This window comes from Paralichthys olivaceus, chromosome 6 (genome assembly GCF_024713975.1).
Source record: "Paralichthys olivaceus isolate ysfri-2021 chromosome 6, ASM2471397v2, whole genome shotgun sequence".
Lineage (NCBI taxonomy): Eukaryota > Metazoa > Chordata > Actinopteri > Pleuronectiformes > Paralichthyidae > Paralichthys > Paralichthys olivaceus.
The window spans coordinates 9,137,661-9,154,638 of NC_091098.1; the positions used below are offsets into that span (position 1 = coordinate 9,137,661).

The window sequence follows — 16,978 nt, forward strand, 5'->3', positions numbered from 1 at the left end:
TCCAACAGAGTAGAGACCAAATACTCACATACAAAAACTAACAGCATGTCAAAATGATCAGAGATTAAAATTATTATCTATTAATGATAGAAATATTAACCAGGGGTGGAAGTATTCTGTTCCTTCACTTCAGTTAATGGAACAATATAACCATGTAAAATACTCCATCACAAGTAATGGTTCTTTATGAAAAAAACACCAGTTAAAGTATGAGTATCAGCAGCAAAATGTAGTTAAATTAAAGTATAAGTGTGTTTTGGTCCAATTGACTGACATGTAATTGATATATATATCATATAGTAGTTTTGGAGTGGAGGCAGCGTAATACAGGAATGGATAGTAAAGTACAAGTACCTCCAAATTTTACTGAAGTATAGTACTAGGATAAACAGTCACTTTCCACTACTGATTTTAAAAGATTTCTTCCAATTATCCTGTCATGTGCTGCAGGTTAATTTTCCTTTGTTACCAGTGTTCAACAGTCCCTGTTCTAATTTGCACTAATTTGATCCCTAAAACATAGATATAGATATTCTAGTATCTAGAATCTGTCAGCAAAGATTTTGGGAAGGGACTCGCAGTTGCAGCCAAACCCCACTCGGGTGAGACCGCCATGACAAGCTTCAGCTTCAACTCAGTCCTTGTAATTCCTGACCAGTGAATCTGTCACGTCCGAACACTAAAGAAGCAAAGGGTTTGGAAAAAAAGTCTGTCTGAGGCGAGCCGCATGCTCTCTTTTCTGCTCATTCAACAGGGAAAACTTGATTTACTGAAAGTATTTGAAGCTGAAATGGAGAAGAAATGTGCAGTAAAAATGTAAAGTATCCTTTTTCTGTGGTTTCCTGCCTGAATCAATTTATTTTTATCCATTTGCAAATGAAAGTATGACTTTACCCCAGTGTAATACACACATCAAACACATTGCCCATGCTGATTGGTTGTAGTGCTTACAAAAAGAGCTGCAGTTCAATTGTTTGGAGCGTCCCTACTTGAGTCAATCTAGACTTTACAGCACATCTCTGCTGACCTCCTCTTGAAAACAATGATTATTCTAGGTCAAACTCTCTTAAAGCTACACACTGGAATTAATGGAAGTGGGAAGGGCAGAGAAGGACTGTTATCATGCCCTCATTTTCTCAATATGCTGCAGCAGAGGCAAAAAAAAAAAAAAAAACTGTTTTCCCACACTAATCCCTGAGGGGTCAGAGCAATTTTCACAAGATGTGAATTTATGTTTTCTATAGGACAGCAAGGCAATTATGTGATGTTAGTGTGTGTTTCAGAGTTGGTTCATGTTTACTTTGGTCAGTTTAGTATTCGGACTTTGGACAGCACAGATCCTAATACAGGATGAACCCTCCTCTACAATCGAAGGCTCAGGTCGACTGTGTGACAGTGCATGATGTCACTGACATACTGTACATCCATCAGTCTCAGCTGAGTGAGCAATGAGCTGCTGAGCAGAAGATGCATGTGCTTCCTGCTGCAGATATAAAGAGGTCCCTGCGATTTTATTTCTGCAATCAGCAATAATATGTCAGATTGTTAAAAATCTTTTATAGCTATAGATTTAGTAAAATAACTTTACTATGTTTTAGTGAAAGCTACATGTAGAGCATTAGGGGGAATTGACAGACATGCGTATACAATAATTAGGGCTTTAAAATAATACACTGTCAATAGATAACACTTGACTAGTGAAATAATAAAGACATACTATCACTTTATTAAATTTGCTCTCCAACTTATTGATTCCAAGATCATTTTCATACAGTGGGTTGTCCACTAACTAGAAGGTCGGCCATTTAATCCCAGTCTCCCCCTATTGCATGCTTAAGTGTCCTTGAGCAAGATACTGAACCCCATATTTCCCCTGACGGCTGTGCCAGCAGTGTATGATTGATGTATGATTATGCTGCACAAAGAGGCACTGTATGTGTGTGAATGGCAAAACAGTACTGTAAAGAGCTCTGAGTGGTCATCAAGACTACGAAAGCTCTATATAAATACAGACCATTTACCATATACAGCATAAAACGAGAAAAAGAAGGTTGTGGTCGGGAAGTAAGAAAACCACACAGGATTTGTATTGTATCATGTTGTGTCGTATCGTATTCTAGTGCAGTATTCTTGTGCAGTTTGATTATCTAAAGCGCACTTTTTCTCTCAGTATTCCTGTTTTATTGGTCAATTCCACATTTCCCACATGTTTTATTCAGTGGGGTCTGAGACCAGATTGTAAATCTCTAATATTTTCACATAAACCTGGAAATACTTAGAAAGTTTGAGCATTCAAAAGAATTTAAAAACACAACACAATTATGACATGAAAAATGAAGAAGAATTATTACTCTGTGATCAAATTAAAGCAAATTTAAGGCATTAGCCACTTTGACTGATGAAACTAAGGTGGATTCGTTCTACACTTGTAAGTAAATTAATCTTCATCAAGTGTTCACCTGATTTAAATAAGGCTGTGCCCGAAGTTTCCAGCACATCATTGTTGTCTAAGTGGCAAAAATCTGGAAATGTATAGCCTGTGTGTGTGTGTGTGTGTGTGTGTGTGTGTGTGTGTGTGTGTGTGCGTGTGTGTGTGTGTGTGTGTGTGTGTGTATGTTTATGTGTGCATGCAGCTTGCTTTGCCAGTGGTGCAAATCTGCACTCCTGTGTGCACTGCCCTCACAGTGAGTCATCTGGAAGAAGAGAAGTGTCCTTCTTCTATGGCCTGGATGTTATCAGAGAGTTTTTACGCCCCACAGGGGTAAGACTGCCACACAGCTTCTTCCCTGTTCTCTCTTTTCTTTCTCCATCTCTGTCGCTCTCTTAGGGTAATGCAAATGCATACTCCGTAACCCCCCACCCACCCCATCTCTATTTTAAGAGTCTTCTCCCCAGTGTGAACGGGTTGTGCTTAGGGCTGGCAGAATCAGGGAAGGTGGAATGAATGGAAACACATTGTATGTGCTCCCATCAGCACACCACTGTCTCTCTATGTATTCTCAATGCATGATCCTTTAAAGTTGTTCAGTCTAGCAACGAAGCTACTGGAGATACTTAATAGTAGATCTCAAAGTGTATGTATGAATTTAAAGAAAGACATAACCAACCCACACACCCCCTGGAGGCTTTTGAGAAAAGCAATGGCAGTATAACGTTTTACAGACAACTTAGCTATAAATAACATCTCATACAATGATCCACACAGGCACTGGAAGCCAGAGTGAATGTTTCCAGCTGGAAACATGTGTCTCTGCTGACACTATCAAAGACAAAATGAACATTGTGTTCTTACAGAGCTTCCCAATAGTCAATATAAAGTATATGGTGTTACTGTGAAGAGATGCTTGATGAATAAAAAATATAAATTCAGCATCATATTCCCAAAGTGGTTGGAAACATATGCATCATTTTCCTCATGTTCTGCTCTACTGGATTTAGTTTGTGTGCATTTAAGTGAATGTTATGTTGATGCAGAAATTGTGGGTTCAAAGTTCCTCTAAAGCAGAATTAAGACCTTAAAATTATCTCCACTGTAAACATAGCCATTGCTGAGCCGCTGATGAGCTAATCCTCACTGTGCTGAAACCAGCAGTCGAGTCTGTTTGGCTCCGTTCAAGTGTTTGGTTAAGCCCAGAGGCTTCACTCTCTGAAAGTGGTCATGATACAACAGTTGAAAACAAAAGTATGAATCACGGGTAGGTGGAGAATTCCTTTATGGTTTGTTCTTGAAGGCTTTCTTTCCATGAAAAGACGTATGCAGGAAAAGCCCCCCGTCTCTGCAAAGAAAATATTCCACGTGAAAACTGGCAACTAAACACAGCACAACCACAGTCAGTAGTGTAGTACACGATATACGCAGGTATACAGCAGATACCCACTTTTTTCAATCAGCATAGTGTGTACCCACTTCTAAATCGCCTCTTGAGTGCATCTTCCATTTGTGTCCTGCAAGCCAATTTTATGCTAAGACAGCGAAAGCATCACCCACCTTTCTCTGCCTCTGATTGGTTAGTTATAATAGGAACATCAGCGTAAGCCAATCAGAGGCAGAGTAGGGGCGGGTCATGTCTGTGTTTGTCTTCCTGGTAAAAACACTCACCTTCTCTTTACCTGATCGCCTGATTAACCAAACTCATTAAACACATGAAGCGAACTATCCAAACAAAATAATGTATGTTGATCTGCTACGTCTGTGCTGCCAGCAGCTCAGGTAGTGATGGTAGTTCAATGCCCGCCCGTCCCCCAGCCCCGTCAGAGAGGATGCTGATGGTGACAGAGATTGTACCTCTTGTATAACAATTTAAAGTGAAGACCTCTACCATGGTGAGCACTTTTTAATGGCAGAACCTTTTAAATTGTGATAATAACAAGCAGTGAAGTTATTTACTCAGTAATATTTGCAACTGTAACATTTATACTGTTATATTTACAAATTGCCCCATAACAAATAATGTTAATTTTATAATGGTGGCACTCTCTGGCCTACACTGGCCAAATACGACTGAGTGACTCAAAATGCATCATCATGTAGTTGCATCACCCTGAAGTCGGTGGGCCAGTACTGATGCAAAATCTGCATCAGAAATTAAGTGACAAATTACCCATTTCTTGGTGAACTAAATATGCAGGAGTAGTCTTACGTGTCACTGTTTATAACCCACAACAGTTATATTTTGCTGGATGGGCTGAAAAAATATTTTTCTAAGAGAATGCCCTTTTCTCCAAGCAGCACTACACAACTGACCGCAGTATTACAGACTATATCCATGTCCCCAGCGCCAGCTGTATACATTTGGCAGTGATGTGCAGCAATGAGTGGATTTGTCGGCTCATTACAGTTTGTGCATTCACAACTTTGCCTTTCTGTCGCCTGACTTACAAACACCCCTGTTGAGATCAAATGAAGTAATGGATTAGAGTTTAATGCATGTGTCTGCTTGTGTCCTTGTGTCAGGTGAAAAATGAATAAGGTTGCATGCCTGCACCACAAAATGTCTCACACTGTCTCTGCCAAAAATCAGTGTCTTTAAAAGCATACATTTTTACTGCCATAAGGAAAACAGGCAGTAAAAAGTTTTGGCATATTCATCTTAAATTTATTGCATATAATTTATTATAAAGACTCCAGAAAGCAGATGCATGCACTAGTCAGTCAAGTCCGTAAAAACAAGTTTGTTGTTGAGATGTGATCTGCCTGTGGGTGCTCATAAAGTCTCATTTTAACCTCTCGCTGTTTCTGTTTGGACCCACCAGAGAAAAACACCCACTGCAGCATGAAAGTTCATGAACTACAGTTGGCGAACCTTTTCCCCACAGGATCTTTTTTTTTTTAACTAAGGGCTGTTTTTAGAAGTGTGTGGGAGAGACATGGATACCATAGTTCACTGTGTAAATGCTCCATCAATTGCTAGTGCCACCCTGAATAAGAAACTCTGGTTAGTTTTTTGTACTCTGATATTGTTAACTTAAGGCTGAAATGCAGCACCTGTTCCAGGGCAGGGAAACCCCCACTGAGAGGTTAGAAGAAGCCAACCACTGATTCAGTCTAAATCCTGCCTGGCAGATTGCGTCTGGCATCACACGTAGCTTTTCAGCAGAGGTGGAGTCACCTTCAACAAGGCACTTTTCAATGGCACGAAAATGATCTGTACTCAGTGGCAGGGCTATGGAGACCACGCTGATAGAATTTGTGTTTATGGCAGCACGGGGACGCAGGGTGTGGGGATTGAACGAGGCATGCCTTCTTCACCTCCCTCAGGTGGGAGGCCCATCTGCTGAGGCTTCACTTCTGCAAACTCCCAAGAAGTTCTAATTAAGACCTACTTCGCACAAGTGATCACAGTGTGATGATGACACAAGAAGTGGGCCAGGGGTGCAGTGCAGGAGACAATTATTAGGTGCAATATCTGATTAGCTGCAGAGATAATAGTTTTGTTCTACTGGGTCTAAGATGATGCAAAGGAGTTCACGGAGTCAGACAATCCTTCATCAACCGCCTGTACTCACTGGAAATATGGCATTTGGCTCTAAATTTAGACTTTTTTTTCATTCCCAAATGTAGCGCTGCTTTAATGTATTCTTAACTGCTGTGCCACTTTTTGTTAAGGATGACATCTTGCGATTACTAAAACATAGAGGCTCTGTGAATCATTTTAAAAAGGCTTCAGATGAGCCTTTAAAGTTGACCTCGTTCAAACACAGACTATATCCTGCCCTTTGTTTCTTTGCTTATCTGTGCCCCACTGGCACATGGGTTGCAGAACTGCTGTGCATAAAAGCCTGCACAGCACTCGACTGCTTTGATCTTCTGTGGGGGGAAGAGCAGACTCATCAGCTACTGGGCGTTGCTGGTCTTTTTCAAGATGCCTGACATGATCCAAGCCTTGAGTACATGCATGGGATGAGTTTCCTCCTCTAGGAGATAAAATTAGCCCTGCAGTCAACAAAAGAAAATATGAGCAATCAATTGGTCAAGGGTAAAAAGAAAATCTGCACAGTTTCTAAAGATTATTTAAATAGACAACACTCCACCAAGTGAATACATTATAAATAAATATAAGAAGAATAGAATCTGCCGCATATTCATTTTAACTTTATTAGTAAGCCTAACATACTGAAATATGCCACTTCTGAGAGAGCTGATGGATTATCCTAGCACAGACAAGTTATCTTACTGTTTTTTGATGATAAGACTGATGTCGTTTCTTGAGCTGTGAAATTCAAATTGCTGCTTGCTCAGTTCTGTTAATAAGTTGGTCTGAGCTGTCTCCTTTAGATTGGGTTGAGTTGTGAAACAATTCTGTTCCGATGAAGCACTTTTCTCCATATCAATACAACACTGGTGATAGTCTGACCAAAATCTCATTGGTAGGACAAGAGCATATCGACCAACAATTCAACCAGTCCAATGGGAAACTACAGCCCAGAACAAATAGTAAATTCAATATTCTACTCCAGTCCTAAACACGTTGAACATTTCAACAACCTGAGGGCGCTCTGAACGCACTCTCACTCAAAGCAGTGTTTCCCATATGTAGACTATCTGTTCCTGCATTATACAGCCATATTCAGTACCATTTGCCACGTGCTCGCGTAACCACAAGTGGCATGAATGCATTTCTCTCTCTATCATGCTGAAAACGTGTCTTTCCCACTTTTGTCGGCGTACCTGTTTCAGAATCTTTTGTGTGGGAGAGTGATGTTCAAGTGCATGCATGTTCACCCCTGTTACCACCTTAGATTGAAAGAGTTATGTGGGAAACCCAACAGGGTAAGTTAAATGAATTTCCTGGATCGGCCGTTTATTCGGATACACAACAAAGTATAATAGGTTCTCTCCTGACCCATAATGCAAGTTGTTAACCCATCCAGTTGTTATTGCATAATCCTGCTAGTAGTACGTAACAGACAGACTAAAAAAACGAAAAACTTGACCTCATTTGCAGAAATAATAAAAACTGGGAAATATGTGTGACTGAGAACACCAGTCTAAAACTGGTCAGTGGATGACTGATAATAGAAAAGGTCATTCACATCTGACACTAAACACCATCTCTGAAGGGAGACGGGTTATGATCTATATCACCAACCACAATGCCTGACATCAGTTTCATTAGCTGAGTAAGACTGAGATAAGGAGGAAAAAGCTGGTCCGTGTGTTCTTGAGTGAAGATTATTTTTGTCACATACTGTTCCCTTGCTCACTCCACCGCAAAAATATGTTTATTACATATCAGATCGTATTGAAGCTGAGATTGTGAGATGATAAATCATCCATTTACAGACTCTGTGACTATTTTGATAATTGTTTTTCATGTGTCTCATGTGTTAGTAAAATTAATATTTTGGAAAGACAAAAAAAAAGCAATCAGAAACTGTCACTTTGACAAACATTTTCTTGAACTATTTTCTGACCTTTTACTGGCCAAAAAGGATAAATCCAAGATGTAGCTGCAGCAGATTAATCTACAATGAAAATAATAATTAGTTGCAAGCACATAATATATTCAACATAGATCAAATTATTCATTAGTAACAGTAATGTTACATTGGTGCTTCGTCTGATCGACTGTCCTGAATATACAGTAGATCTATAGTGAATGATACAGTGAGACATGTGATCCTTTATGAATTAGCATTTGCACATAAAGGTTAGTCAGCTTTGCACTGGATCACTGATGACTACATACATACACATGATGTGAGTCATACAGTGACTGAGTTTATACACTGAGAATCCTTTACTGTATTAGTAGAAAATTATACTGCATACAGTAAACTGTGTTGATGCTAAAGCACACCTAAAATTAAAAATAAGTCCTGTGTCATCATGTTTTTATAGGGTTTTTAAAAAAAATTGTTAAAATGTTAAAATTTAACTTTAATTAAGTAATGAACAGTTTAAAGTATACTTAATTTAAATTGCAACTATGAATAATTGAAAACTATAATTAAAAAAAGAACCTATTAACAATAATTTAACACTAAATAACAGTTTCAGTGCTTAATACAACAACATATTCAGGCTCCAAACCCGTCATCTACTGTGTCCCCAATGCCGGGGCCAGGGACGTCCACACTCCCAGCTAATGTGCTTGTCATAGGGTCACGCAACACAGGGCAACTATTACAGGTCACAGATCAGGCACCGCAGTGAGGCAACGGAATTGCAATTGTGGTCGTGTAGGAACTAGTGCCAGTTGGTACCTAACCCTAGCAATTTTGGTTTTAGCTTGGTGTTAACCCTTGACCAGGTGTTATTCAAACCAATTCAGGCTCTATTTGGCATTTTCCGCTTTCTTGATTCACATTATTAGAGCTGGGAGTTTTTGATTGTGTAAATCCCACATAAATTCACAGAGTGCAGACACAGCGATCCTCTAACTCTAACAGTATAGATGCCTTTTGCTGTCACAAAGCAATATAGCAGAGGAGCTGGGTGGGTGGGTGGTTGGGGGGATGTGTAATTATTTCATTGAGAGCGCCTTAGTCATTGTGCTGCTGGGAAGAAGAACACTCAGCTGCTGGTCTGGCTAAATTCACACTTCATCAAAGAGTGAAAGAGGCTGGAATCCGGCAACACTACAACAGCGGTAGAGCTCTTCACATGTCAACAATCTGACATGTGAGGTGTAGACAGCATCTCTCTTATGCAAAGCGGCCTGTATCTTCAAGGCAGAAGAGTCTGTATGAATGGCCTTTTTTTATTAATCCGCTCACTCTCTGCTCAGGCATTTGATTCGGGACTATGCTGTGAGTCTTTCACACACTTCAAAGGCTACTTTTCATTTTGGTCTTTTGATGGCTTTCTGTTGGTTATGTGAGGTTTCCAATTTCAAGGGCAGGTAAATGGTATTAAGTACTGTGTGCTATGGATTACTGAGTCATTTTTCCCCCTGTTTGCGCAGCAGCACAGTGTGGGTTTTGAAGAGGAAAGTGACAGGGAATCAAAAAAAAAAAAGTACCCTTGTTTGCAGCATTAGCGTGACGGACAGCGTTTGCTCTAACCGCTGGCAAAGTCTCCAGGTCTAAATCTTATATTAAAAGTTTTGTTTTAAAAGTTTTTACCCTCGTGTGCAAGTCTGCACTTTTTGGACAGCCCTTTTTTGGCCATAGGCATGTTGTAAATATTGTTGCAGAATGTTGTTCATTTATGACTAACTCTAAAATGCAATTTAGCTGTATAAATCAGAGCTTGAGTCATATGCCAATGATATTTTATTAAAGCGGGGAACCCTAATTATGTGCTGCAGACTGCGGTTCTCAACCGTGAAGTTCATGTGTTTAATTTGGAGTGCCTGTCAAGGACTAATCCTAACCCCCCTGACAGTGGCATTTGTAGGAAGCTGCAGAATAAGTTGGAAGTAGATTTACTGAATATAGTACAGCTTAAACTGGCACTGAAGAGAGAGAGAGAAGTCAAGCTTGGTGAACCCTCCTCCAGCGCTTTTTCGTATTTGGACTGAGAAGTATAATCCAAATATATTGCTCCGAAATATCACATCTTACACATACTGTTACATCACCAGCTCTCTGTTGAAACTGTACATGGCTGGAGTTTGATGAAGGACAGCAGAAACATACATTGCGCGCGCACACACACACAAGCACACACACAAGCACACACACATTTGGTGATATTAAACATATAAGGACCAACAATGTAGCTTTAGCGAACATGTTGCTTATTCTGCATCAAGGATCTGTGTCTTGCCTTTCTCTCTTTTATTGTTTCTCTTATTCTCTCCACCTTTACTTTTCTTCACGACCACAAGGACTGTCGATCTTACTGGGAGACTTGTGAAGTTTATCTGAATGGAGGCAGGACAATTGCTGCATCGCTAAGAGCCGATTTTTACACCACTATCCTTGATCGAACACTATTTAACTTCCTTTCACTGTGGACAGCCAAACCAAAACCATAACCTTAACTAATCTTAAACAGTAACTCAAATGTGACGTTTAACCTCATTGGGACCTGGCTTTGGTCCCCATGAGGTGAACTGGTCCTGACAAAGTCAGTGTTAATGCTGGAAAAGGTTCTAAAGAGGTAACAAAATGAGTTACAACCACACACACACACATACATTTCCAAGTATTCTGTTCAACACTGGCTGTATAGAAATATGTATGTGTAATTTGTTGCTAGACACTACAGGAGTGTATATGCATGTGATGCATTGAGATTTTAGTTTGTGTCTGTGAGCAGAAGCCCGGGCTGCTTCTTTCATCAGCTGTCCATCAACTGCAGGTTAAAAACATCACTCAGGCTCTTCTTTACCTGACCTTCACACCCAAGTCCTCCAGGGCAACAGAGAAGCCAATTAGTGGTTCGCTCCTCAACATCACAAAGTAACTGTATTCCTTGTACGTTTGCATCTGGAATGGCATTGGCATACTGACATCCGGGACCTGAATATAGCCCATTGGCTCACTGAATCCTTCCCACATAGTGCATGTAAAGTAGCTCAAAGTTAATTTTAACGTTGTCCAGTTCTCAAATTAACATGTGCATGGGAATATTCCCTCCTACACAACATTTCCTCCATGAATATCCATCAGCCTGGATTCACTGTAGGAACTGAATGTACAATCACAATGCTTTGTGTTGATAGAAATGTGAGGTGGGGGTTGTTGGAGCTCAGAATCGGGGGATGTCACAATCTCCACTAACGGGATTTCTTGCCATATTGTTAGGGCTTAACTATATTCCAAAGTTAGTAATAATGGTATGATGCAGCATGTGATCATAAAATAGGACACCAGACACACATTCCCACCAGAAAGCAATCTGCTATGCTGTGAATACTGCACTTTATCTGCCATCTGTGCCATATATTTCCAAATTATATTTTCATTATGTGGGATGTCAATGTGAATTACAGAGAGAGTTCTTACATTATGAAACTACAAGTCTCTGGGAATATTATTGGCAGTCCATTTTATCCACCCCATGTGCTGGAACTACATCACTTTTCTGTGTGTTTGTTTAAGTACCAAAACCAAGAGAGTACTTTACATTGCAAACTGGACAATCCAAGTAAAAATGTCTTACCATGTCCCTTGCTGGCTTATTTAAAATGAATTTTAGAAACAATTCAATAACTGTTCATTATAAATTTACAGATATGTATGTGAATGTATTTTGAACAAACATTTAATAATTGAAGATCATGACCAAAGAAAAAATAGTTGAGCTACTTATTTTAACATTATTCAGAACAGGATGAAAACCGTAGAGTCTCATGTTACTGGCACCAGACAGCTGGACTAACAGCTAGTGACATGCAGGAAAGGGAGCACTGTGTAGCCAAGATATAAAACATTGGACTGTGGACTGACAGAGTGGGGACCACAGTGAGCATCTTGCCCAGGTCAGTGCTCATGGCACAACATGGCGGCGAGGAACTGGAAATGTGAACATTATATCTAGTTTCTCTTATCACCACTTGTTACTGGCTAGCTTACACCCAAACAATGTACTGTATATATGATATACAATTTTTTTAGCATGTTACCAATTAGTGTCGTCAGTTAAATACTCTAAAACCACTGTGCACACAGACGTCCTTTACTCCTCAACTTGTTGGCTTTAACTTTAGATTGACTATCAGCTAATTAACATCTTATTGTGTAAATGCTGCACTACATCAGTAGCAATTTATTACAATGAGGATGCAAGCTGAACAAATAAACCAGAATAGTAAATGTTATCATCCTCCAGACCAAGTTTGAACATGAAAACAGATTAAAACATTGTGTTGTGAACAGAGGAATGGATAAAGCTTATTCACCATAAAGTACATGTTGAAGAACAATTAGTTGAAGTTTTTAAAACTGATGTTTGGCTTGAAGAGTGAACTAGAAGCTGTTATATTTGGTGCTGTGCTGGCCAACAGCTGTTATGATTTTGGATACATTCCTCAGCCTTTAATGGTGAGCTACTTGAGAGCTTTGATCTTGATTGTGACACTAAAGAATACGTTGGTGCAGCAGTAAAAAATGAATAAAACCAGTTACATCACTGCTTACTAGGCAAAAAGGGAAGTGTCACTTTTTTATTTGAAATTCTGTAGCACCAAAGATTCTTTCTATGATGTGTTCAAGAGAGTAAAAGTGACAAGTTTTTATATACATACACCCATTTTTAGAAAGTCAGCTTTATTTAAACCTTTAGTAACATGACCTTCGGTAATCGAGTAAAAGCAAGGTGCTTTATATGGTCATCATAATTGTATCTTTTTCCCTCCTCCTTCAAATCATACGATTCATGAGTAACAGACACCTCTCTTATCAGATGTTGAAATAATGTGTCAGGGGAGTTCAAATTGAATTACCTCAAGTGTGCTGATTGGGGATGTTCCAGGATCTCAGGTTGTGGCTCTAACACTCACAAGACAAATTATTACCCATATTTTTAACTGCAATAATGCACTGACCTTGTCAAGGCTCTTTCATGACCACATTAGTCACCATTTAGTGCTCAATTAATATGCCATTGTAAATTTTTTCTCAGTTGGTGGTTTTTAGGTTGCAAAGAACTCAAATGTGGGGGGGGGGGGGGTAATAAAAAACATGGATCAGAATGACTGAGTCTAAAGTCCAGTTATTATTCTTCAAGTCTTTATCACGTTGGACAGAGACAGTGTCTTGACAGTAACATAAAGGGCAGAAAAAATTTCATAAAGAAGTACTGCTGTCGCTCTAAGAATCAGATTTGAATTCATTATGATGCAACCCACAAATCCTAAAGTATGTTATACGACTAGAGTCTGCCACTTCACTGAGGTGACAAGCCAACATTTCTGTCAGGCAGTCATTTTATGAAGTCTGCAAAGAGCCATAGATTTATCTTTTTTCCTACATTAAACCCACAATCCCAGGTTTGGTTTGGATTTGGATGTACAAGTCAGGGCCAGTTCAAAGGATAGATTGAATTTCTGATAAAAGTAAATGTCCCAGTAATTCAATTTTTTCAAATCCTCAGCAGAGCCATAATAATCCATCAGATTACTTGTGTTTACTTGGCATAGTGTAGTCTAAGTCTGTGTCATTTCCTGAAACTCAAATAGATTTTCGAGTGTCTTATGACTAAAGTACTAACAGAAATATGGTTTGTCTTTTCAACTGTAAATGCATTATAACTGGATGATATAAAAGAGATTTGTAAAAATATAATTTGGTAATTATATGGTCGATAGACATTGTGATGTTGCATCTGACAGTCGATGAGCCCATTCACACTTTCCCATCTATCATCACCTCTGTGATGCTACTAAAAGGAGTCCTCGTGTGGGCTTAAATTGGCCAAGGACAGCAGAGATGAAAGATAGCCCATAATGAGCTTTCTTCCTTAGGAATCAATGTGTAGCTTTGTACCCGAGGGTTGTCTTTAAAATCAGTCTACTTCAGGTTCCTGGCCTGAACAGCCAACCTATCTATCACTTATCCATCTTTTTAGAGAGGAGTGAGGCTCACACGGTAACAAAGGGCATTTCAGGAAACATTCTGGTAGTGAATAAATCAATGCCGTGGATGTATGGTTGAAGATTTCTTGCATAAACTTGTCATGCTGTGTCTTCTGCTGGCTTAGCGTGTTACCTTCCCGATCATTGCACTGCATAATCAAATTGCCCTTTGGGAATCAGATGACTTTGTGTCTGCAGGAGATAATACAGAATATGATGATCAGCTAAACCAGGTCTGACCTTGTGTGTCAGTGTAATCATCTGTGGATTGATATGAATCTGTAACATCAAGGATAAGTCCTTCCTGCTTTTGACAGCAGAGCGCAAAGAGTGCAAATCCATAATCTTTCCCATGTTTTACAACATTTACTTTGTGTCTGACCTTTAAACTGTAATTCGAGAAGCACTTTACAAAGATAATTATTATTGAAGCTTAATTAAGTAGGAGTCTAAGAAGTTGTGGAGTAGAACGTTGCCAACAGTGCAAATAAATGCAGAAGTAAATTTAGGTCCTTAAAGGGAACTTGATTTGTATGGTTTGAACATGTACTTAATTGTGTTTGAATCTAAAACAGTTTCCCTAATTTACTCTCTCCTTCCTCTGCAGTCCATCTGCTTTGAGGCCAGGCAGCTGTGTGGGGCACCGGGTTTGGATCCTGCTGGCCATGACCCACCTCACCCTGGACTTCTCAGTGTGTAGCCCTCTCAGCCAGGGTCTGGGGATCAAACTCACACCCAAATCGGTGCCTCGCTCAAGGCCTCGCTTGCAGCCCCTCTGGGACACACCCAATAAGCTTCACTGGAGAACAGTGAGTCCATTGGCCCACCGGCTCTTCAACCCTATCCCTCCACTCAAAGACAACAGGGCAGGGATTGGGCCAAAAGTCAAGGGTCAACAACATCGGAAACCGACACATAAAGGAAAAGAAGCATGTAAGGATTGCCAGTTGAGATATTCTCAAATGCAGACAGGTGGTCCTTCAGCTGTTATAGCAGAAGCTCCAGCAGCTTTATCCAGTGGGAACAGAGGAGACACAATGAGGTTGTTACTAAGAGCCAGAAGGCAGCTGAAATGGGACAGCTTTGACAAGTCTCAGGAGGGCCGGACTACCACGGTGGCCGGATTTATCGACTGGGGACCAACAGGTACAGATAGCATAGATGGCGATGACAAACCAGAGCCGAATGTAACGCTGTTCGCCAGGGTCTCATCTACCACAGTGGCCACAACCACTAGTACGACAACCAGGCCCCCCCAAAGGACGTTCACTGTAGTTACTACACAAGAGCCCAAGAGGCCAAGCCCCACCAAGACCCCTATCAGCTCGGGGACTGTCAAACCATCAAAGCCATATGGGGACACACCAGGTAAGACATTGAAATCAGCTGCACAGCTGATCACTCAGTGTACATTTCATTGTTCATATTAATGAGATAAAGAAATACTTGTTTTTCTGCCATTTGTGCATTTTTCTCCCCAGGCACCCTGTGCAAACATATGTCTTTAATACAAAACAGATACAGTGCTGTGAAGATGTTCCCTCAAAGTCAACAGTGTTTGGTTGCCTTAGGTTGGTTAGTTGCCCAACAGTGCTCAAAGTTTAGTTCTGCATGCTGTCATTTTGACTAAACAGTAGTTCAATTCATCTATAAGCAGATATATCATAAACAATAAAACAAATAAGAAACACTATGGATTAAAGGTGGTGTCTCGAGATTTAGTTATCTACATAAACAGACGTTTCCAAGGCTATTATTACATTAGATATGCACAAGAATACATCTACAATTTTTAACAAATTCATAAATGGGCCCATCCCTGTATGCCAACAGCCCAGATGGACCCACAGAGTAATCCAAACTCAAAACAAACCGACCGGATTAGAAATGTTCAGTTTTGCCTATTTTTACCAAAATCACCTCATCAGCTGATTGCATGTTGTTTCATCTATTCATGTATGTTGTTATGTAGGTTTGTACATAGTCAGAAAGCTAAAGACAGTCTAGATAAAAGAAGATAACTGAACAACAAATCTGTTTAAATTGCACACCAGTCGCATAGATGCAGAATTCTCACCCACCAACATCACCACAGAGACTCATGGTTTGATCGCCTCTAGTCGTACCTCTAGCTTGGCTGCATGTTTCAACACAGTTGGTGTGTGTTCACATGTGGGAGGCTGGTGTGGGACCACATTTTCTATCATTTTATCATTTATGTTGGCAGGCGAAGAGACGCATCATATGTGTCATGGAGGTGGCAGAACAAACATCATTTCCATATTGGGGTACATTGCAAGATCAGATTAAGTTTAGGAATACTTCTACTGTTATTTTCATAATAATTGGTTTTCTGGTATCTGTTCCCTGTAATAATATTGCTGAACTAACTATTTTTGGCTTTGTACTACAGTGAATGACAAAGAGTAACATGATTTTGCAACTTATCCATTACCATACTGCTTAAATACTGTATGCGGGCATTTTTATGGACTGTCCCCCTGTGCTGGGGACATACAGAGCCAGGATATTAGATTTACCATTTCATTAAGTCCATGTGGGACGTGGCTTTTTAAATGGGCCATACAGGTAGTCATAAAACATAAGTCATGTTTAACAACTTCTGAACAAGCGCTATGCTAATTGAGCCGTTCCCATTTGGTGCATTAATATAAATGTCATAAAATTAGGCAGCCAACAGTGAGGGTGATCAAAAGTCCTTGGCCACCTCCTATTCAATTACTGTAAAAAGTGTTTTTTTAAAGCACAGAGGAATGTGAGGAAGTGTGTAGAGCTGACGTCCAGAACAAAATATCTATTTTAACTCAATTAGCCGAAGTCACAAGACATTTCATTTGTGCTGTTTTTAATTATTTCACTTAATTATGCTGGTTTTATGGATCTAAAGAGTTTGGTGGTCCTAAATGCATAATTTTCTATTCAATTATATTAATTAATTCCCTTAATAAATGTGTAATACCGTAATGCTGCTATTCAGTTAAAAATACAAG

The 16,978-nt window shown here is 39.8% G+C and overlaps 1 protein-coding gene across 1 annotated transcript in view; it reads left to right on the forward strand.

Annotated features, from left to right (window-relative positions):
• ajap1 (adherens junctions associated protein 1) overlaps nt 1-16,978 on the forward strand; it is a 48,292-nt gene that overhangs the window by 9,827 nt on the left and 21,487 nt on the right. The window contains exon 2 of the mRNA XM_069526996.1: nt 14,575-15,335. Coding sequence (XP_069383097.1) covers nt 14,575-15,335 — 761 coding nt within the window. The remainder of the gene's footprint in view (nt 1-14,574; nt 15,336-16,978) is intronic.